General features: G+C 36.6%; 1 protein-coding gene across 1 annotated transcript in view; it reads left to right on the forward strand.

Moving 5' to 3' along the window:
• SBF2 (SET binding factor 2) overlaps positions 1-25,088 on the forward strand; it is a 258,529-nt gene that overhangs the window by 221,829 nt on the left and 11,612 nt on the right. The window contains exons 29-35 of the mRNA XM_034062016.1: positions 5,583-5,767; positions 9,701-9,877; positions 13,364-13,465; positions 14,660-14,845; positions 19,303-19,429; positions 20,800-20,927; positions 23,514-23,747. Of these exons, the coding sequence (XP_033917907.1) occupies positions 5,583-5,767; positions 9,701-9,877; positions 13,364-13,465; positions 14,660-14,845; positions 19,303-19,429; positions 20,800-20,927; positions 23,514-23,747 (1,139 nt within the window). The remainder of the gene's footprint in view (positions 1-5,582; positions 5,768-9,700; positions 9,878-13,363; positions 13,466-14,659; positions 14,846-19,302; positions 19,430-20,799; positions 20,928-23,513; positions 23,748-25,088) is intronic.

Here is a 25,088-nt window from a genome sequence, read left to right on the forward strand (position 1 = left end):
TTCGTGTTGGAAATCATTGGAAAATTAAGCACTCAGTTATGACTTAAGTTTCTAAATACTTTGTGATTCATCAGTATTTGAAATTTGTCTAAAATGTATGTCCTGAAAATGCAGATTGTATATTACAACTGAATGCACTTTAGAATCTCCAATTAAATACCATACTACCATTTTGCTAAAGGTTAGCTGATGGTTTATAAAGTTGTATATAATCTATTGAATAATATTAGTCTAGGTAAAGGGGGGGAGTTATGTGGCCAGGCATAGTAACTGCGAGATAGAGTCATTCTGAAGTACAAGGGCTCATCAGTGTTAATTTCTACAAGAAGCTTTCATTCTATGAAATGGATTCCAACTACTTTTGTAGTTTGATGAAGTTGTCAGGATTTTTGATGTGCAATGCATGCATATATTAGCAATTAAATTCCTTAAATATATGTTTGTTAGGATGGAAATTGTTATATAAATCGGTGACTGTGCCCAGCTGAATTTGTACTGGAATAGTGAAAATGCTGGGTAGCTGACAGCAGATGTTTTGTTGTATTCCATCCCTTCGTGTTGGAACAAAAGTGCCAACAGCAAAGTGGCGCTGAGGGGCTGTAAAGATGCTCCTGATAAGTATGGGAAAGCTTGCTGGTTGACTGTATGGAAGTTGTCTTTTGAAGACAAAAGGATTACTGAAATAACTGTTGCAGATTTCTGGGATTAGAGTTTGTGGTGTCATAGGATGAGTTTTAGCTACTCAGTGAATAAAAAAGTATTAGTATCAATATGACAAATGAAGAAAAAATATTAGTGTCAAGACAGTATTAGATCACAGATGTGTTGTTATGTTGGACATTAAGTCTGCTTCTCTTGGCTTAATTTCAGCAGTAATCAGGAAGAAGGCAGAGAAGTTATCTTGTGTCTTGCTGGGTTTATGCCACTCCTGCTCTATATATCCGAAAGGTGTAATTACAGTCCAGTATCTGCAGTCTATTTACAGTTCAGCTGGATACATGAGGGCTTTGCTGGAACATAAGAATATTTGACAAGTACTAGTGAAGGTGAGAAGTTGACAGGGTAAGACAGAAGAGGGAAAAGGAGTATCCCTGTAGGGAAGTAAAAACTAGATTTTTAGATTAGCTAACATAGTTCTAAAAGAAAGTCTAAAATACATGAAGTATATAGAATCTCTAAAATTGCTGTTCTCAAATAAATTGGTTCATCTGATTTATTATTTCAAATTTCTGTACTACTTTTTCAAGCTGGTTGCATTTCACATGTGAGGTGGTGTTGAAACTGTATGTAGGACCATAATACAGTTTTGGTCAGCCAAAGAACCAGATTTACACAGGCAGTCTAAAAATGGTGATATCTCTCTCCTTCATATCCCAAGAAGAACTCAAAAATTAGAAAAGGACAAAGGGGTTAGCTAGTTTCTACTTTATCAAGGCAAGTGGCTATGGATTGTGCACTGTACTTCACAGAACACAAACACAGTATTTTTTGGTTTTGATTCTGAATCCTCCTTTCCGTGTTTCTAGTGTCACACATACCAGGGCTCAAAAGTCAGGTTCAGCTATGATACAGTAATTGAAAATTACACTTTCTATTTTTTTTTGTGCCAGAGAATGCTTTTTTGGTACACATATTTTTAAATTGAAGTTAGAGGATTAGAGCCAGTGCTTGAATGGTATTTCTCATTTTTAAAAATCATTATTGTTCTGAATACTCATCAATTGTCCTGAATTTTTGTGTCCATGTCAAGTATGTTTTTTAACTTGATCTGGAACAGTGTTAACAAAGTATTTGCCTAAAGCCCAGTTAAGCTGTTTCTGATCTGAAATATTTGGCCAAATACTTACATTTCATAATATATTTTTATTCTTGGAATTTTTTTGGCAACCCTTTGGTTGATATCTTTCATAGGAATTGTAAGTTCACTCAATACATCCCTTTTCTTCTTACGTTATTTATAGTATGATTCTGTGGAACAGCAGTTCTTACCTAGCACTTCTGTGGAATTTAATAGAATAAAATGTTTTTTCAGTATGGTTTGCTGCTGTTGGAAAAATACTATGGTATTTGCAATTAATGAATACAGGCTCAGACGTTTATTTTAAAAACAGCAGACATTAACACTTTGAGTATGTTTTAATAGAGTATCTGTGATAAAAGAAGTCGCTTGTGTTTATGTGGCTTTTGAGCAAAAAATACACCCTCTGATAAGCATCCAAGGTTCCCACTGAAAATCAGAGTTCTTGAATCTTTGTGTGATAGATACTACATGTTTTCTAAATCATACACTTTTACATGGTTCTTAAAAATGTTTGTAGGTGTATAAAACAAATTGCACTCTGATTTGATCTTGAGGCCCATCCAATCATGTACCTACAATAGACTAAACCGTTTTTTTTAAGAAGCACTGAGGTTGAGATTTTTAATTATGCTGACTTTCAGCTGGACAGAAGCTTTCAATGAAGTATTCAGCAGAATGATTTCATCACTACATTTCCTTTGGTATTATAATTACGGAAAACCACATGATGGCTGTGCTACATGTTTGAAACTATTGCAATGACAATGAAAATTACTCCTTTTTGATAAATGGGTACTTCCTTCCCATTTTATATTGGTTTTCTGGCTTGATTGATGCCAGAAAAAAAAATCTTGTGATGACTTGGATTTCTTCTGTCTGATAAATCATGTACTATGAAGTAATTCAATATATGCTAGATCTTTGGAAATTAATAAGTAACCCTTTTCTTTTCTCCTGCAATGTGTCTCGCTCCAATGTGCATTCCATTCCTCCTTCTTCTGTCTTAACTGTTATCTACCAGTGCTTGGGTACAGAGATAAATGTTTCACTCATTCAAATTCCAAATCAGCAACTAAGGGAAGAGTCTATCAAGGTACTGTATTCTGTGTCCTGAAAGCACATTCTTTTCTATCATCTCCATAACTACTACCTTATCTTAATACATGCTAAAGTGGTACTGATGGAAAGACTTGATTTGGCATTAACAAGATTTTCAGGCTTTAGTTCAGTGTTATGATTCGATTTAGTTTGGGGGGGGGGGTTGGCCATTGAATGTATGATGCAGTGATAGTGATTTAGTCACATGCTTCACTAAGTTATTCTTTTAATACTGTTATGACCAAATGTGGAATGATCTGTAGTAAACTTTGTGTGTGAAAAAATGAATTTCTGCCAAATTAGAAAGATGTACTAAGAACGTATATGCCAAATAATGAAAGCTGGATACTGCTAACAAAAGATAAGATAGTAGGCAAAATTAGAACAGAGATAAAAATGTCTTTTAATCATTGTCATGCATCATTGGTAAATGTGTTCACCTTCATGTGTTTGTTGCTTTTGATGTGCTACAGGCACTAATGATGGCCTGCATACATAAAATTTTAGAAAGTGACACTGTATTTTTGTAAATATCATCTTTGGGTACAGTTGTCTGTGTTGAAGCTGACATCTTTTCATACCAAACAAACAAGCAATTATTCCTCTTACATTCTTACTGTGATTTCTGCTCGCTGAAGTCTTTATTATTTCATCTGTGGTAGTTGAGGTGTGGAACAAAACTTTATACTAAACATATATACTACTTTGTGAAGTATTACATAAAACTGGCTGGTTTTGAAGTGGAAGTTACTTAGAACAGTTAGGAAGTCATAAATTCCTAGCCAGCCATCCTCAATTGCACCTATTTCTTTGCTCACGTCTAAGTCTGGCAGCCAGAGAGGCAGACAAGCTAAACTGTACGGACAAGTCCCTGCTGAAGATTACAGTATTATTCTTTAGTAGAAACATAATCTTGCTTTTAAAAAACAGAATAAAATTATTTTGCTGGTTGAGGTATCTCAGTGGGATTTTACTGTTACCTGCATATCTTTTCCTTCTGTGAAAAAAATGTTGACTATGCATATTACTGGGTTTTCCTGAAGGAGCTGGAGGGGGCTTTTTGGTACAGTAGTGTCTACATTTCTATGGCTACAAGTTATCTCTGGTGCCTCTTTTGGGTATCTTGTTTCACGGACTTGTGGACAAGAGTCTCCTCTGATAATCTGATTTACGGCATAATGGGTTAAAGAATTTCACCCTGCCATTTGAATGCCAAGTTTAGTATACTTAAAGGATTGGATTTTCAGGTAGTGCTATTTATATTCTGAAAATCAAGAACCTTTCACATACATCACTAGGACACGCAAGAACAGTCTCACAAAATCCTTCTTACTAAGACACAAGAAACAGAAAAATACTCTTGTCTTTTCCTCTGCTAATGCTGAACAGGCCTTGGCAATGTGATTTATCACTACTTTATCTTATGTTAAAAATCACTAAACTTTCTTAGGCATGATATGAGCCTGTAGCACACATATCTGTGTGCTATAGGAATTTTGTCTTCTGGAAGTGACAGTAGCTGCATCAGGAAGGCACAATATGCAAACAAAAAATGCTGTCAGGAGTCAGAGGTAATTAAGTTGGTACGATGCCATTTGAATATTGCTGTGCTGCTTTCAGAGGCAAGTCTGTGGTTCCACATCACAGTGTACTGTTTCAAGTTTGTGTTGGTGCAGGCTTTGGGATTTCTGTACCATGCCCTGCTGCCAGAATAATGGCGTTCTTACTGCCAGATTAAATTATAAGACTGTGGTCTACCAGGCATCTCTACTCACACAACTGTACCATAGTTACATCTGCTAGAATACAGTCATGAAACAAATGATTAAAAAAAGAACTTAGTTTTCATTTCTAAATGTCCATTAGAAATGGACAATTACAGACCAAAATTCATGGCATTCTGCATTTTAATCATGTCATTTCAAGAGTATAAATATGAAATACTTTACCCTGAAATGTAATATTGATCATCCTTTTATAGATTTTCATTATCATACGATATGGTTGATAGTTTTACATTATCTAGGGCAAAAGAAACACAAGGATTCTAGGTAAGAGGAAATTTTTAAGTGATACTATTTCTGTTTTTGAAGAAAGTAATTATATAATACTGTTGTGGGTTAGACTTCCAAAAAAATATGTCTTTAATGAGGAAATACATCAAATTTTTGTCTCTACTTCTCAAATGAACAGCACTAGCAATTTCATTTCCATACACTTAAATGGATGCTAATTACTTGCAGGTTGTGATTCATGTTATCATTATATCATTGATATAGAATCATAGAACCATAGAATAGTTATGGTTGGAAAAGACCTTAAGATCATCTAGTTCCAATCCCCCTGCCATGGGCAGGGACAATACACACTAAACCATATCACCCAAGGCTCTGTCCAACCTGGCCTTGAACATGATTGCAACCATTGTCTCTACAATAGAAAGAGCTTTGCAGTGTTTGATTAGTTTCTTAGGTTAAATCACAATACAGTAGGATTCTTTTGACAATTTTTGTTATGAAAATATTTCTTTCCTGTATGTGTTGTTAGTTATGTCCTGTGGGGGATGTAAATGACATACTTAAGCTCTCTACTTTCCAAATTATGTTTTAGCATGTGCCTTGGTAACTCTGATCTCCGGTGTGTCACTTAAAGAGGTTTTAAATTGTTTTCCATCTTTGTGAAGGTGTATGGACAAGTCTTCGTTCAAGCAGTCGATTTATCAACACTCAGACGCCATTCATTGATGTTGGTGCAAGACTTGCAGGGAAGGATAACAGCACTTCCTACAGCAGCAGCACTTTTCTGCAAAGTCAGCTTTTGAGGCGGCAAGCAGCCCTCTATATATTTGGAGAAAAATCTCAGTTACGGGTAATAGTAGTTGTGTCTTTTTTTAATGTTAACATAGTTTTTATTTGGCTTGAGTTTAAAAACCCTCGTGTTTTTGGCAAAACTGTAAATAATATTCTAGGTAAGGCAGACGGATAACTCCTAAAGTTGTACACTCTTTTGAGGATTATTCCTGCATGCAGAATAAGAGTTAATGCTGTATAACACAGTGGGGTTGAAAACTGAGCTCTGGAATCATAGAATACCACAAAGTTAACATAAATTAAAATATACTAAATTATCTTAAAAAAACAGGTGCAAACTCACAACTTTCGTGAGTAGAGCCCTATTTATCACTTCTGTGCTGATGTGTAGTAGATCTAAGAGAGACAAAGATGGATAACAGATTATTAGAGGAATGGAGTAGCTTTTGTACAAGGTAGGAGTATTCAACTTGGGAAGGATATGGCTAGGAAGGAAATACATTGCTAGGACACAGAGATTCCAGCAAAGCCTTCATATTCAGAAGTCACCATTGCTTCACTGTTTTAACTGTTTGCCTGCACTGACTTAGCAGAGAACAAGGGCAGCGGAGTTTAGCTGCTGGTATAAAGATTAATAATGGGAATGTAGAGAGTGTGACTAGCATAGCAGCAGTGGAGCTTGCTGCCCCTTTCAGAGACTGTTCAGAGCTATTGCAAGGGAAGTGCTGGAGATGTGTATCTGTAAGTTCTTGCTTTCAGAGCCATGCTTAATTATACCTAAATGCATACTACTGTACTCTGGTTCTGCTGACTACTCATCTAATGTTCAGCTGAGTTGCCATTTCGGTGATTTCTACATTGGGAAACATGAAACAGACTTACTTAGAAATTTTAAGGGCAATTTTATTTTACCTGATGTGTTGAAATATGTTACAAAGTAAATGGAATGTTCTTAGTCAGGAAAGCAGTTACCAGAGAAGAAAACTTTTGTTAGTGTGAGCAGCAATTGAATTCACATGAAACCAAATTGATTTCAATAAGGACAACTCAGAAGTGTGTCTGTCCTCATTTGATTACATGAAAAGGACCATGATGTCTACAGTTTTGGACACCTTTTTGGATAGATTATAATATTTTAGATGCAGTTGTATAAGAAACAAGTACCCTCTGCATTAATTCTTGGTAGTTTTACTTTTTTTCCAGAAAATATTTGCAGATTATTTTTTTAAATCTCTGCATTTGAAGATTGGAAACTCAGTTGTTTTCTACTTTCCTATTTGAAATGTGAACATATACAAAATTTCTTATTTTTTGAACTATATATGCTTCCAAAAGCACTTATTGGTTGTAGGAAAACACATCAGTGTTCAGTTCTTTCAGAAATTATGTCGTATCAGGAGACAGAAGAAACATCTGTATCAAAATGATGAATCAAAATTCTTTCAAATATTGTTTCTATTTTAACTTTTGATTATTTCAAACTCCCTCTCATTGATTAGTGTCTAGTCTATATGATCAGTTCAGCTTTTGGTTTTGGATAAAGAAATTGGGTTGGGTTTTTATTATTAAGTATTTGCTACCTTTATTAGCATTCTGCTAACTTGAATTTGCTGGCTTGGCAGAGGATCCATTACTGATCTTGATTCATATAAGGACCTGTTTTATGCTGCCAAATAGCATTTCGTACAAATTGATAATAAAAACAGAATTATCGTTTTAAGGAAAATGTGCTACTTTTCTCAGTTGCTTTTATCATACATTAGAATCATAGAATCATAGAATAGTTAGGGTTGGAAAGGACCTTAAGATCATCTAGTTCCAACCCCCCTGCCATGGGCAGGAACACCTCACACTAAACCATGTCACCCAAGGCTTCATCCAACCTGGCCTTGAACACTGCCAGGGATGGAGCATTCACAACCTCCCCGGGCAACCCATTCCAGTGCCTCACCACCCCAACAGTAAAGAATTTCTTCCTTATATCCAATCTAAACCTCTGCTGGTTAAGTTTCAACCCATTACCCCTTGTCCTATCACAACAGTCCCTAATGGATAGTCCCTCCCCAGCATCCCTGTAGGCCCCCTTCAGATACTGGAAGGCTGCTATGAGGTCTCCACGCAGCCTTCTCTTCTCCAGGCTGAACAACCCCAACTTTCTCAGCCTGTCTTCATATGGGAGGTGCTCCAGTCCCCTGATCATCCTCGTGGCCTCCTCTGGACTTGTTCCAACAGTTCCATGTCCTTTTTATGTTGAGGACACCAGAACTGCACACAATGCTCCAAGTGAGGTCTTACGAGAGCAGAGCAGATGGGCAGGATCACCTCCTTTGACCTGCTGGTCACACTTCTTTTGCTGCAGCCCAGGATACAGTTGCTTTCTGGGCTGTGAGTGCACACTGAAGCTGGCTCATGTTCATTTTCTCATGGACCAACACCCCCAAGTCCTTCTCTGCAGAGCTGCTCTGAATCTCTTCTCTGCCCAACCTGTAGCTGTGCCTGGGATTGCTCCAACCCAGGTGTAGGACCTTGCACTTGGCATGGTTAATCTTCATGAGGTTGGCATCAGCCCAGCTCACAAGTGTGTCAAGGTCCCTCTGGATGGCATTCCTTCCCTCCAGTATATCAAGTGAACCACACAGCTTGGTGTCATCAGCAAACTTGCTGAGGGCACACTCAACCCCACTGTCCATGTCAGTGACAAAGATGTTGAACAAGACCGATCTCAACACCGATCCCTGAGGGACACGACTCAGATTACTGGTCTCCATCCGGACATTGAGCCGTTGACCACAACTCCTTGTGTGCGGCCATCCAGCCTGTTCTTTATTCACAGAGTGGTCCACCTCTCAAATTGATGTCTCTCCAATTTAGAGACAAGGATGTCGTGTGGGACAGTGTCAAATGCTTTGCACAAGTCCAGGTAGATGATGTCAACTGCTTTGCTCCACCCCTGTCCATTATCTTTGTAGTCCTGTCATAGAAGGCCAATTATTATAACATAGCATTCAAAAAAGACAAATTTAGTAGTCAAGCTATTGAATTTATTTTTGAACCATGTCAAACTATAAACAGGACTAAATCCAGGCTTTCACTTTCCTCCAATTTTGCTTGGCATGCTATGAAACAGCTTAATGAAAATTATTTGCAAGCCAAGTTTAATTCCAGGAAAGAAGAATTTCTGAAGAAAAATTAAAATGTTGGCTGTAAAGATCTTCATTGATGCTTCTTACATGAGAATTGTTTTGCCTAATAATGTAGTTTTCCTTTTCATTGTAGTTTGAGAGTTTTTTGGGGTTTTTTTTTCAGTTAGCTAACTTGATCTTTTAATGCAGTCCTCCTCTTATTTCCCATTTTGTACGTGCAGTAAGTAAAACAAAATAGGAAGAAATCTGCCAGGAAAACCTCACATGCTTCTTGGAAATTATATCAGATATTCCCTGATATATTATGACTGCTGCTCTGTGTTGAACTAGGTACTTAAGACACACAGCTGTCTCAATGTGCAGTGACCACTTAGATGAGTCACCTAGTTTGCAGTTTTGGGGGTTCTCTTTAGATTTGAGGGTTACTTTTTTTTCTGCATTATTGCATACTAGGATCTGTCCTACACTGCTGCTTTGTCAGTCATACAGTTATTTTATTTTTTTTATTTATTGTTAATTTTCTTTAAAAATCATAAAGTACATTATGTTGTGTATAAAGAACTCAATAGATTTATCACTTTGGGGTTTTACTACTATTATTTATTATTATTATAAATGTGACTGTTATGCAGTACATTTTGCTGTTATGAGTAGTACTTCATTATCATATATTTTGCAAGTGGTGTAAGGATTTTTATTGTCCTGGGAAGGTGTTTAACTAAACAGTTTTTCAATTAGGAATTGAAATACTTAGCAATGAAGCATGCAAGATGTTGAAATTTAATGGGACTGTCAGTGAAAAATATGCTTCCCTTTTAATTGTATCTGCCAATGTCCTTTTCATACAGGGATTCAAGCTTGATTTTGCTTTGAATTGTGAATTTGTTCCTGTTGAATTCAGTGACATCCGACAGACAAAGGCAAGCTTTAAAAAGCTGATGAGAGCTTGTGTTCCCAGCACTATTCCTACAGATTCTGAGGCAACATTCCTTAAAGCACTTGGGGAGTCAGAGTGGTTCCCACAGGTAATTTATATGACAGATACTTCTAACAATCTATATGCAGTTCTGCTTACACAAAATAAATTTCAAGCTCTCCTGACAGAGAGCTATTGTGTTCTAACCAGCTGTTCTTCTTCGTTCATTGTAATTATTTTGCATATTATCAATTCTGTCGTTCCATAAGCATTATTATTTTAATGCAATCATAACATGTACAAATGTGGGAGGCATTTTTTATGGCATAATTTATGGCTTATAGCATGGAACACATACACAAGTAGAAATGACCGGTTTTTCTGTCTATATAAATTTATGGTCTTGGTTTTCACTGCTTTTTCTTATATATGTTAAAAATTTTAAAAAGTATGGAACAACAAATGATTTTTTGATTTTAAAACTGATATACTGCTCTTCATAAGTGTTCTCATTCTGATTTTCTATATGCACCAGTACTCAGCAAATAAACTAGCATCTGTTATCTGTTGTTGGAGTATGGCAAAGTTCTTGCAGGAGAGAGGGGATTCTTTGTGTGTTAATCTGTTTTCTCTCTATCTGTTCTTTACATCCCTGTCCCATATTCCCTTACACAAAGATTAACCAAACAAAAACAAAAACGGGGCTGGAAGTAACTGCAGGATTCAAATTACGAAGGATGTGGGACTGTCAGCTTTTTGTGTATCTAAAACTGTTTCAATTATAGTGAATGTTCTAAGCAGTTTTATGTTATGTTTGGAATATTCTTCTTAAATGCAATTAATCATAGAAAACAGAATAGACTCCTGTGCGGCTTACTTAAGGAGGAAGTAGCATGTAACACAATCATTTATGTAATTATGCATTAAAAAATGTACTCCTGATTGAAATGTGCTACACAGTACAAAGACTGGCTTAATTTCTTCCCTTGAGGTGTGATCACTCCATAGAGAGCACAGGAGTTGGTCATTGCTGTGTCTGGCCACCCTATTTTGCAGGAAGGGGAGAAGTGGGAAGAGCATGAAAACTTGACTCCATCATCACATGAACATTTTCAATCACAGAGTAGTTGAGGAAGCTGATAAATGTAGGTAAATAAATATCACTGATGAGATAAACATGTCCCTATGTCACCATTTAAACCCAGGCAGTAACTCAATACCACACAGTCACTCTCTCACCCACCTCTTCCCCCCTCCCAAGTGAGATGAGGAGGTGAATCAAAGAAGTGTAAAACCCACAGGTTGAGATAAGAAAAGTTTAATACCTAAAATACAATGTCATGATACTAACAGTGATAATGACAAAGAAAATAGCAAGGGGAGAGAATATAAAAACCAAAAGGGGAAAGGGAAACAATAAACAGCAGTGATGAACAATACAATTGCTCACCACTCACCAACCGATACCCAGCCTGACCTGAGCAGTGCTCATTCCCTTCTGAGTGACTCCCCCCATTTATATACTGGACATGACGTGCTGTGGTATGGAATACCCCTTTGGTTAGTTTGGGTTAGGTGTTCTGTCTCTGTTTCCTCCTGGCTTCTTGTGCCTCTTCACACTTGGGGAGCATGAGAGACTGAAAAGTTCTTGACCAGGGTAGGTGCTACTGAGCAACAACTAAAGCATTGGTGTGTTATCAGCACTGTTCTCAGACTAAAGCAAAAACACAGAAAAGTTGTACCAGCTACTAGGAAGAAAATTAACTCTATTCCAGCCAAAACCAGGACTGTAAGAGCACAGAGATCAAGGGGAGTTTACAATATTCGAATTACTCTCTTTTGGCATATTTTGGAGGAAAAGTAAAAGTGAATCTTTCTTTGCTTAGGACTAGATCATAATGTAACACACTAGCTGTATTCATTTAAACCACATTTCTATGGTTTAAATCATGCCATACGTGACTTATGTAATAAAGTAAATTTATGACTAATTTAACACATTTTCTACTATTCCTGTGAAAGAACATAGATCTGTCATCTTGGAAATGTGTTTTTATTGTGATAAGCTTTCTTCTCCTGGACAATAGAAGTTACACAGTATTGATTTTGGCACTTAAAGGCTAAATATTTGTTGATAAGGGTGTGAATTCATAAGAAGAAATTTAAAGTGCTGCCCTATTTTCTTTATACGAATGATACAAATGGTATTTTGCATTTTTATATATGGAATCTGTATCATCAGATTGCTTATCAGTTTCTGTATTAAGGATGAAAAAAACAGTGTTTCTTCTATTCTCCTGCCTAAAAGTATGGAACAGTAAACAAGCCACTTTATTTTAAAAGTGGTGCTCATTTTGGTCTTTTCCTATTAAAGATTGCAGGGAAATTAGTTTCTTTTATTTTCTAAGCAATGGCTGTATGAATGTTCAGAGGAGTGATTTCCATGGTAATATTCATAGGATTGGGTTTTTTTAATATTGTTCTCCCTGACTCACTTTCCTGTGTCTTCTGTACTTTCCTAACTTTCGTTTTCCCTTGCATAAATGACCTTAGACATCTCTTGTCATCTTTTTTTCTTTGATTTCCTGTACTACCTTCTCCCTTCTTCCAGGCTTTCACCTTTCTTACTGCTGCTATTGGTTGCACTGTATTCAGTGCTCTGCAAAGAGCAGTTTCATTCTGCTGTAAAAACCCGAATTGCTTACGTACTGTCTGATACAATGTTTACCAAGAACGCTATTACAGCATGACAAAAATAGTACAAACATAACAAATATTTTCATTGTAGTAATAATAATGTATTGTCTCATAGTAAAATCAAATTGCCCAAATTCACCTAATTTTTTTTAACCTGCTTATACCTATCATGTTTGAATCAATCTCGTTCAAGTCAATAACCCTTCCCAGAGGAATAAACTACCCCATCTGCTAGAGGAATTTTAGTATCACTACATAATGAGTATTAAATGCAAATACTTAGTTTGTCCTCTTTCCATATAGTTTAGCCAATCCACCCAAATATAAGAAACACTGTTTAATCAACCTGAACTATTTCTAGATAATAGAAATAGCATTTTTCTGTGTTTGTTTTCAGGTTTGGGGATTTTTTTTCATTCTTATTCTTACTGTTATGAATTTCATTGCAGACCTCCATGGGATTGAGCATTAGAAATACTATCTTGTAAATATCTTACATGGGTTCTCCCATTAAAGTACTTAGTGACTTTGTGGAACCTTAATATTTCACAGGAAGTTATTTTAGTGTTAAGCCCAGGATGGAATTTCGCTACAATAAATCTGTCAAGCGTGTTGTTCCCGTTCTCCTTTTTATGACAGCTATTTTATTGCAGTACTCATTGGTTTTAATAGCTTAAGTTCGTATCTTCAAATCTTTTCTCAGTTTTGTTGTAGTTTAGATTAAAATCCTGAGACTGCTACATTTTATAGCTTTCTAATCTGTTGCATCAGTGTATTTCTCTCCACCATATGTAGATTTTTGAATAAATATTTAATATTAAATATGAAAATATTATATTTATTGATAAAATCTAGAAAGTTATACTTGAGTATGTTACTTATCTGTGATACTTTATAGCTTCACAGGATAATGCAGTTGGGTGTCATCATCTCTGAGCTCCTTGAAAATGGTTCTTCTGTTATGGTTTGTTTGGAAGATGGCTGGGATATTACTGCACAAGTAAGCTTCTATTCAAACCTTGAAATAGCTAAATATTAAGAAAAAAACACCAAACAATAGTGGCTGTTAATTTGGCTATAACATTAATCAATTTGTATTGTGGCAGCAGAGAAAAAACTAGTAAGTACGTATTCTTGTATTCATTTGCATTTACATTATAAAAGAGTTTCTTAGAATGAATTTGTTCCATAGGTCCTGATGGGATTACAGCTCTAAGGCTTAGATATAAAATCTGCATTCTTGCAGCTGACCATATATGAGAATAAAAGCTGATAAACTTTTCATTTCTCTCACTGTAAGCATAGGAGAGAAGGAGAGGAATTCTTTCTCTTGCTGTTCACCTTCCATAAATGAACTTAGGAGACCACACACAGAGAGAAAACTAAATTTGTGCCAAAGAGACTATAACACCTGCTGCAAGAACAGCACAACAGATAACTTTCTGAATCAAACTATAAATTAGGTGAAGCCCTGCTGCTTTGTTTAATGGATGCATTGTGTACATGTAGTTGTGTCATATTTCAGAAGATAAACAGAGATACCAGTAATCCTAGTAAATAAAAACTTTGTGTGCAGCCAACACCCTGATAGCAGGTAAACAAACCTACAAAAGAATGTTAACATAATTATTGGAATCATTGTCGAAAAATGAAGAACAGAGATGGGGACATAAACAGCTGGAAGTGAAAGAAGTTAGTGCTGCATTTTAGTCTTCTGAAATGCTGTGTATAAAACCAGGATGAAGTTGGCTAGTGAGCACCATAGCATGACAACACTGCAGAAACTCTAGTGTTACCCTCAGGACCAATTCTTTTAACACTTTCTTTGCTGAGGTAACCAATACTATTTTATAAATGTTTATTGTCCTGTTGTATTAACAAAAGTGGTTTTATTTCAAATGTAATGTAAACGTGGTAAGCACTATAATGACTTCCAAAATCTATAGCTGATCAGGTTTGACTTTTACAGTATTGTAAAATCTCAATTTATTTGAAGCTTTTTCATGTGAAATATGGTCTGGTTTGCTTTATAGAACTACTTAATATATTTGGTAAAATACTTATAACTGAGTTTATATGGAGGCCTCTGTTTCCTTGAACTATAAACAGTTTATAGAATATTTATATTAATTGACTGAAGTGTTCTCCTAACTTCTGTTACTTTTCACACAGTATATCCTGTCTTGTTATCTAGGTAGTATCTCTGGTGCAGTTACTCAGCGATCCCTTCTATAGGACTCTTGAAGGCTTTCGAATGCTGGTGGAAAAAGAGTGGCTCTCTTTTGGTCATAAATTTAGTCAACGTAGTAGTCTGACTCTCAATTGTCAGGGTAGTGGATTTGCTCCTGTTTTCTTACAGTTCTTGGACTGTGTGCATCAGGTAAGTCAATCTCTAATTTTAGTTTACAAGAAGAATTAACAAATAAGTGCACAGATGCCTCTATTTCAGATGTTATAGTTGGTGCTTTGAGAGAAGACTAGCAACCTCCTTCTCTAGGTTTTATTGAAGTGAATGAATTTCACCTCATAAAGAGCTGGAATGGTTGCCTAGAGGGGGCTGATCCACCCAAACAAAACAGACCAAAAGGGATGATTGGCATTACAGATCTTCTAAGGTCATTTATGCAGGTTTCAAATAGAAGTTTTTTAAGCTTAAGACTGGCTTTTGGCAGCCTGGGGGACGAAACTGACTGACTGTCAGCACAGTGACTAGACAGATTTTAATTCCTTGTGCTTGACAATGAGTTCAAAGAGGCCTTATACTCCATCGGTTCTGGAAAAAACAATCTATAAACCAGGGGGGCCTGAGATGTTCGTGTTTTTATATATACTGCATGTTCAAAAGAAAGTAAACACCAGCAGTTATACTGTATATGAAGAAGTTAGGTTAATGTCATGGTTTAAGCCCAGCTTGTAACTCAGATATCACGCAGCCGTTATCACACTCCCTCCTCTTCCTCTGCCTATGCCCAGAAGGATGGGGAGGAGAATCGAAAGAATGTTGAGGTTGAGATAAGAACAGTCAAGTAACTAAGGTATAACACACACCACTACTGCTACCACCAATAAGAATAATGATAAGGGAAATAACAAGGGAAGAGAATACAACCCCTCACCACCCCCTGACCAATACCTAGCCTGACCCGAGCAGTGATCTAGCCCTTCCGGGTAACTGCCCCCAGTTTATATACTGGGCATGATGTGCTGTGGTATGGAATACCTCTTCAGATAGTTTGGGTCAGGTGTCCTGTTTCTGCTTCCTCCCGGCTTCCCCTCCTCACTGGCAGAGCATGAGACTCAGAAAGTCCTTGGTCAGAGTAAACATTATTGAGCAGCAGCTAAAAACGTCGGTGTTACCAGCGCTGTTCCCAGGCTGAAAGTCAAAAACACAGCACTGCACCAGCTACTAAGAAGGAGAAAAATGACTGCTACTGCTGAACACAGGAAAGTTAAGAATATTGCACTCGTTTCAAGTTAATTCTAAAGTCTGTCCTTTTCTTCATCTCAAACCAGTAAATATAAATGTGTATTGCTGTCTTGCAAGTTAATAGCCATATCCTTGGCATTTGGTTTGATTCCTATCGCTTTCCCCACTAGAAAACGGTAGAAGTATGTGTCATATCTGTTTTATAAATCTGTTTCTCAATGTCTGTGTTCCTGAGGTTGTTATTTTAAATTGAGAGATTTCTCCAAAGATAATCAGTACTGCATCTTTCATTCAAGCAAGTTAATCTGCCGAATTGTCACACTAATCCTTACAACAGCTTAAGGTTATTGCTCCTTTTCTGGAGTAGAAAAACCAAATTCTTGGTTGCAGTGGCTGCAACAGGACAGAATAGCCATGTCTTCCAATACATGGTAATTCATTCAGTTCTGTGTGTAAATCATTTGTCTGGTGCTGTATTCTGTCTGCTGTAAGTTGTCTTCTCCAAGCTTTAATGAACTGACTAAATAAGTCTGTGTATTAGTAGAAAGGAGTAAGCCTATGTATGATTTCAAGCAGTAGTGTAATTTTGGAGTAAATCCCTCCAGCATCTCTCCTTACCATATGTTGATGCCCTATTGGTGCATGTGTACTAGATTTTTCTTAGAAGAATTTAACCTCAAAGTTCTGCTTCTGGTATGTACTAAATATTCAGCATCTCTTAAAAGGTGATTGATCACTTAGCTTAAAACTGTTGGGGTCATCAATGTACAATGGTGTCATCAACTCAACTGGACTAAATCTGATCCAAAGTAAGGCAACAAATATGTGATGGAGCTGCAGGGACCTCAGCACCAGTTGCTTCAGTCTGTTTACTCCTTTTGCTCCAAATTACTTGCTTATGTAGATATAGCCTGTATCCTGTTTCTCACCCTAGAAACGCTTTGCTCCAGTTTTAGTGTAATAAATCTTAGAAACATGGCGTAAAGAAAAGCAAGGAAAATATCCACACATACCTCTAGAGTAATTTTTTTCTCCAGTTCGGAGGTCACACAAACAAATAGGCTATTCAGAACAAAGATAACACTTAAATTCAGGATTTTGGTTTGTTGTCATGCAACAGAATGTACCATGTTTTCTTCAAGGCAAAATATTTGATTTTTCTCTAAGTCATGTTTAACACAGTCTGGAGTTCTAAGAACATGGAATAATAGATTATAAACATCTTGCCTTAAAAAGTTAGGATGAAATGTAGAGTGGGACAAATCCCTTTTGTTAACAAATGTCAGGTGTGATTTTGTCTCAAGCTGCAAGATGCCTAAAATATTCTACTATAGATGTGAATATGTCAAGGAAATAGAAGAAAGTCACCATGGTAATTCATCTCAGCAGCTTTAATGCATGTCACTAGGTAGCTGACTCTTCTCTATATCCTTTAATATAAAGTATACAAGTTATTAACAGATAAATTTTACAGGAAGATCTGTATTTTCTGGTTTTTGGTCTTAAGCTGTGACCACTTGCCCAGGCTGCAGCTCTGTTTAGCAGAAGGATTGCCTCCCACAGACCATCTGGAGCTATTCGTCACTTCCTCCCTGGTGGAGATACTACCCTTCTGATCTGATAGCAGAGGTGTTTATGTGAACTTGCCAGCCATTTCCTATCAAAATAGTAGAAAAATACTTGTAGAAAAGGCTATCTTATTTTGATGGGTGTCAGTTTAGAAGCGGTTCAGCACATCAATCTGAAGAAGGCAGTAACTTCTCATGAGGGAAGGTAAGGCTGTCTAGGGGTTATAATCTTCTCAGCCAGTGTCATGTTCAGCCAAGAAAGGTCATGGGTACACAGCTTTACTGCATAATCAATTTAATATATATAATATAGACTTGTCTGTTAGAAAAAATCTTTAAGCTAAATGACTTAACAATCCTATTTAGAATGCAACTCTGAGTAATTTTTTCTAGAAATGGACTTACTAATGTTAGTTTCCTAACTCATGATGGCATAGCATTTGCGTACCAAATTCTAACAGTATGGTTGTAAACTCTAGGGAAGACTTTTGAGATAAAATGAATGGATAAAGTTTCATAGGAATTTACTGTGAAAAATAAATCAACTGAAGATTTATAGTTAAACATTTCTGTTAAATTTCATTCATTTCTGTGCAACTCATTAGACAACTACAGAATCCAATTAGATTGCAACTTGACCCTGAAGTGTAATGTATTATGATCAAGTGTTTTAAAATCACCCATTTATCAGAAATAAACATTTGGTCCTTTCAAAATATTTTTACCCATTCTAGTCTCAACATGCTGTGTTCGGTAAGAAAGTCACCATAGAACTAGTATGTGCATTAAATGTCATGGGTTAAACTAAAGATTCAGAGAAAACAAATGAAGCAGTAATTCCTAAATTAGAACTGCATCATCATGTAAAAAGTCATTGTTTATGCCAATATCTCCAGGTGTCAGCTGAATTATTAATTCAAAATGATTCTTTCACCATAGAAGCATCTGGCAGATTCTGTTTCCAAGACAACTGAGTTTATGCATGTGATGTCACTGCAGGAAGCTCTTCTTATTTTTCTTCTGTACCTATGTGGTAACTTATTGCATATAATTGAAGTGGAATGATTTTCTGGAACTGACTTCTTTTAAGCTCAATAAGCAGCTCTGTTACAGCACCCCGTGTAAAGGGAGATGAGGGTGCTACTCCCATGGTAGATGTAGCCAGTTATTCCAGTATTTGCAGAAATACCCTCTTAATGGTTACTAGCACAGGAGATTTTGGAGTGCAATATTTCTTACTTAAACTAAGTACATATTGATATCTAATGGGATTACAAAACCAAAATGCATTGGAAAACTAAGGAAGGCTGATAGTAGTGTAAGATTATTAGATATATTTAGGAGATATTTAAGTTAATTGGAGCATGTAGATTTGAAAAAGACCTCAGAAATAATTACTTTCTCTAATCATAATATTAGAAGCACCTGTTGGTTTACTCAGGTTGTAATTGTTCATATCATATAGAGATTAAGCATTTTAAAAGATGATGCAGTTGTAATTTTCAAAGATACTCTGTCCCTGTAGACTTACCTTTCTAGGTGGTATGTGTTGAAATTGTCAAGTATGAAACATTGCTTCTAACTTACATGTAAATTTTGAGTATATCCCTTAAAATCAGTGAATTAACTGATACAGCAAAAAAGAGTTATTGGAGAGAAACCAGCTATACTTCAGCTTAGGTGGTTGTGTTGTCTACAGTATGGATGTATTTATTGTCAGCATTCACAGGGGATTTCTTTTGCTGTCATATTGCACATCATTATTTTTACACATCTCTTTGTATTATATCTCAATATCCTCTTTTTTCCTTCTTTTTTTCTTTTTTTTTTCTTTTTTTTTAGATTCATAACCAGTACCCAACAGAGTTTGAGTTCAATCAATATTATCTGAAGTTTCTGGCTTTTCATCACGTATCAAATCGATTTAAAACTTTTCTTCTGGATTCAGATTATGAAAGACTAGAACATGGTATGTGTGATGTTTGTTTATTGCATATTGGTTTCGTAGTTGTCAGGGTTTTTATCGTCAGTATTTGGTCTACAAATTTGCCTAGTTTGAGATAGTCCACTAATTGCATGGTGATGATGTAATGAATTCCAATTGAGGAACATAAACCAAAATTAGGGGGAAGAACACGCAGAATTTTCTGAATTTATGATTCCTGAGCCATGCTATTGATGGGACTAAAGGAAAGTAGAAGAAATTAGTGTCATGCCTCCGGGTCTTTTGGCAATTTATCCACACAATTCGGTTTCCCCTACTAAATACCTTATTTTAACAGAAAAGTCCTTAGGAATCTTCAGCAGGTGCATGAAGTTTCAGGAGAGGAAAGCTTTCCCATCTGTTATCTCTCACTTCTTTCTCTTGTGTTCTTTCAGTGTTTCTCTTCTTTTGTATTTCCTTTTACTGCATCTGTCATGTGCTACTTTACTGGTTCCAAGGTCCTATCTATTCTCAGTGCCCTTTTAATAAGACCACACAACCACAGCTGAGGCTTTTCTTGGAACTTGTTCACTGAGCAAAACACTTACGTGCTCTGAATTGCACTGCTTCGTGGGGTGGTTCTCATGGCATACAGTCAATTTGAATGCTTCTCATAAGAACTGTAGAACCTGTGGAACAGGCTAAACATGAGCAACCATTTTATTTTAACAAAAAAGTTAATTTCCATTATATGTCTCCATTTGAACAAAAACAAGAAATTGGAATCCATGACCTCTGTTGTTCCTTCTTACTTGGATTGTTTGAAGGTTCTACAAGGAGGGAGAAGGGTTAGGTGGGAGGTGGTATTAGTTTATTTAAGGGTAATTTGCTTTCAAATACCATTTAATGCAATATAGAATCCTGTTCCAGTAGATTTTGGGTAATCTGTATGTCCTTTCAAAGTAATTTCAGATAACGCAAATATATGGCTAACCTGTTTACACTAGCCTAATTTGTTTTCCCTGAAATGAGTCAGCAAGTAACTTACTTCAGGGAAATGAGTTACTTGCAGGTAAGTGGTTCAGCTGGTGCAGCAGACTGTAACGGCTTGTCGCTTCAGGTAGTGTGGAGCAGAATCAGCAGGGCTTGGTGGTCTGCTGAGTCAGCATAGCTGCAAGCAGAAACGGGCATTCATAAATAACACTCAAGTATTTCTGTCGATTTCAGAACAGATTTATAAATATAATACTACTGAATAGTTGCAATTGCAAACCACAGAAGTTATTTCATCAGATACAATCTCTTGTTGCAGTGGCATTTGATAAATTTAGTCTGTGAAATTCCTTTTATCTGTGCTTTAGTGCTTGTTACTTGTTACCATAAAGCTACCTTGTTGCCACTGTTTCTTTCTCTAGGGACACTATTTGAAGATAAAGGAGATAAACATGCTAAAAAAGGAGTTTGTATTTGGGAATGTATTGAAAAGATGCACAAAAGGAGCCCTATTTTCTTCAATTACCTCTATGCCCCTGCTGAAATAGAGGTATGATTTTTAAGAAAACGAACAGGTAGTTTGTTATTCTGAGTGATTCTGTGAGTACATTTTGCTATCTTAATTGCTCTCAGCTGAATTTAGCATTTGATGGACAGTTGCCCCAGACCCACATTTGTTGATTGGATTAGTGTCTCATAGGCTGTTATGGAAATGTCATTTAAAGAGCCACATTCTGGAATATGTATTTATGCATCTTGCTGAAGTAAATGAGGATCTTTCTTTCATTTCATTTAATTACATGAATGATTATAAAAATTATCTTAAAGTTTATGCAGACTGTTAAAAAAAATTACATGCTGTAAGCCATAATTATGGAGAAATGAATTTAGAGTGATAATAAGATACATTTCATAATGATCTGATTAAATTGCCATTTATATCACTGTCTCATATGATAATATATGTCCACTAGATTTGACTCTGTCTTGAATAATTATATAAAATTCACAATACACTTGCCATTACAGAATTGTGCAATAGCCAAGGAAGCAGTCGAGATATCTCAGAGTCTGGGTTTACTGTAGTTCAGGGTGCGAGGCTGTTTTTAAGATGCTCCTGCCATCCACTTCCCCACAAGTGTTTATTCCTGTGCTGTTCTCTCCTGCTTTGGCAGTGAGCTTCATCCTGATAAATCATTGTTTGCATGTCTGTCCACTGCTGGTGACCAGAAATCATAATGACTACAGATTGGGCAAAAAGGAAATTCAGAGCAGCTCTGCAGAGAAGGACTTGGGGGTGTTGGTTGATGAGAAAATGAACATGAGCCAACTTCAGTGTGCACTCACAGCCCAGAAAGCAACTGTATCCTGGGCTGCATCAAAAGGAGCATGACCAGCAGGTTAAAGGAGGTGATCCTGCCCCTCTACTCTGCTCTTGTGAGACCTCACTTGGAGTATTGTGTGCAGTTCTGGTGTCCTCAACATAAAAAGGACATGGAACTGTTGGAACAAGTCCAGAGGAGGCCACGAGGATGATCAGGGGCTGGAGCATCTCCCATATGAAGACAGGCTGAGAAAGTTGGGACTGTTCAGCCTGGAGAAGAGAAGGCTGCGTGGAGACCTCATAGCAGCCTTCCAGTATCTGAAGGGGGCCTACAGGGATGCTGGTGAGGGACTCTTCATTAGGGACTGTAGTGATAGGACAAGGGGTAACGGGTTGAAACTTAAACAGGGGAAGTTTAGATTGGATTACTGTGAGGGTGGTGAGGCACTGGAATGGGTTGCCCAGGGAGGTTGTGAATGCTCCATCCCTGGCAGTGTTCAAGGCCAGGTTGGATGAAGCCTTGCATGATATGGTTTAGTGTGAGGTGTCCCTGCCCATGGCAGGGGGGTTGGAACTAGATGATCTTAAGGTCCTTTCCAACCCTAACTATTCTATGATACTATGACAGTCTCCACTGTCTCAGAGGCAAGGGCACACCTAATATTTTTGTTGGTGTTCCTTGGTTTTCCTTTTATCCTGGAGTTGTTTCACTGCATTGTATTTTAGCACACATAGCACCTTGCACTCAAATCTGCTATATAAACTGATCTGTCTCATTTAAAAAAAGGGGAAATAATTATTTCCTTTAAGATACTTTGAGTCTGCATCAGATCTTCATTGCAGTCAAAGGGGCTGCTCCCTTCAACCCACACACACATAACATACACACATGCACTTATACTTACCTAATAAAGTGGTAGTGTGAGAGGAAGAAGGGAGAAAACAAGAGGATGGTATTCAGTGAACAGGACGTACTGCAGATATCTTTTTTTTTAGAGAAACATCTATCTTTTCTGTAGAACCCTCACTGTGATGAATTTGGAGTTTGAATGATTGCCTGTTCACTGTATGTTCTATTCATTTTGCGGTAAGCATAGCCCAATTACTAAGCAGTCAGGAGTGGATTTTGATATTTTTATAGTGTAAGAAACTTTTGCCTCTTATGAAATGCTAATATGGTAGCAGAATTAGTCATAATAACAGAATTAGTCATTATGACTAAGCATCACTCTTCAGACTTTAATCTTGCCTGTTCATCTGAGGTCGTAACACCCATCAGGTAAGGTGCATGCAAACTGAAAATCTTACTTTTTTAAAAGGAAAAAAACAAACAACAACAGAATATTTAATACAAAGTGCTCTGTTTTAAACTATTCTGAAAGATCTGCAGTCTCTGGCTGCTTACTTATTACTGTGCTTTTTCCAAGTAGCATGTCCACCTATGTTAGATAGTCCGTGTCCTTTCTCTCATGGCAGAGTCTTAGATTTTCTGCTGAGACAAACTGGAGGGTGATTGCTGCCGAGTACCTTTTGTGTCTTTAACAGGAGGTCCCAGCGACATATGCTGAATTAGAGTTCTTGGTAGGCACTTGGTTTAGCAGATGGATAAATATAAGCGATATATTCCCAAAACTAGTATTACTTTTAGGTTTTGATCTGACTGAGCCAAGTGGAAATGACGAAACTGCAGCACAACTAACCAAGTGCAATATACTGTTCAATTTAGAATGATCTAGAAAAATATAAGCATCGTATTGTGAGCCTGAAGCTCAAAGACTTTCTGTCATTATAACAAAACTGTCTTTCAAATAGGCACTGAAACCAAATGTAAATATGTCCAGCCTCAAAAAGTGGGATTATTATGTGGAAGAGATTTTGGCTACAGGTCCTTCCTATGATTGGACCATGGTAACTGCCAAATGCAGTGTTTCAGAGGAAGCTGACCAATCGGATAGTTCACTCTCTCAAACTAAGAGGAAAATAGTATGGCCATGTTATGATGATGTTAAAAAACTACAGCCTGATGCCATCAGCAGCCTTTTAAATGTAAGTACATGCATTACACAGAACAGTAAGTTCTTTTATGCTCAAAAAATTAATATTTACTTTTTAAGTTAATGCCTTATAGATATACTGTTATTAAAAGGATCATTATAGACGTGAAAATAGGTGTTTAGCAAAACTAACTGGGTGATGTTGAGGAGTGATGGTTGGTTTGGGAATCAGTCGGACTTCTTGCAAAGCTTATGTTGTTCTGAATGAAGACTTTTCTGGGAGTACACTTTTAACAGTAGTTAATAACTATAAGAAAGCCAGTCATGTATTCTGTCTTTTTTAAATAATAAGGTATGTAGTATAATACATTTTTAGGTTGCCTTTTGTAAGAAATACAAGAACTGTTATTTTAACTTGAGCAAATGTGGAATCTAGCTTTCTTTTCCTCTTTCTACTCAGTTTGGAGTAGGTGTGTAGTAAAATGACTAAGACATAGATTTCCAGACAGATAACAAAATGTGACACTAGTTGATTTCAACAAGTGGGAGGCAGATACACAAACATAAACTGAACATCTTGGCCCAATTTTCTCAAATAGCTTTCCATGATTGGTCTCAATTTATTCATGTTTGCTAGGACCGAAATGTAAACTTAGATTCTGTAGAATATTTTGGTCATATATGCCAAATATGGTAATAAAACCTTGAAATATATGCATGATTTTGGCTTTTTCTTGTTTCAGCTTATGTAGGCTGCTTAGGTGGTGTTGTTTCTTCATTAGAAGATTAAAAAGCATCCTATTATCATGATAATTGTTGTAGTTGATTTTAATATCTGTATTTTCTTAAATGTTTATTGGTTGATTATAATTAACAGTCCTAATATTTATATTAGTATCTTAATTGATAGTGTGGGAAAATGACAAAGGCATTATTCACTTCCTAGAGCTATTGTTTCAAGCCACCTGCATATTCAGATACAGGTCACTATATACAGTTTTTAACTTTGAAATCTATTTGCAGAATTTACCTTCTATTAAAGCTGGGATTACAGAGGCTAATACCCCTAATGCTTGGAAAATTGGGGTATGCTGTAGGTCCCCAAACTACCCTGCAGCAAAGATGATATTTAGCAAAGTTTTAAGGCAGGAAGTTTCTGAATGGATTCGAGTCCTTGAGGATAGACTTGCTTTTTCTAGAGAGTTAACTTTATTCTGGCACATTCCTGAAATGTCTTTTGTTCCATTCATTCCAACTGTAATTGATCAAACACAGGAACAATGCCCAATTAAACAATAATAAATTAATCACTTATAAAAGTCCCCTTGACTCAAAATAAGATAGCCAGAATTTCTCAGAGCTTACAACTTCACAAATGCAGAGCAAGCTGTCC

Source organism: Melopsittacus undulatus, chromosome 4 (assembly GCF_012275295.1).
Source record: "Melopsittacus undulatus isolate bMelUnd1 chromosome 4, bMelUnd1.mat.Z, whole genome shotgun sequence".
Lineage (NCBI taxonomy): Eukaryota > Metazoa > Chordata > Aves > Psittaciformes > Psittaculidae > Melopsittacus > Melopsittacus undulatus.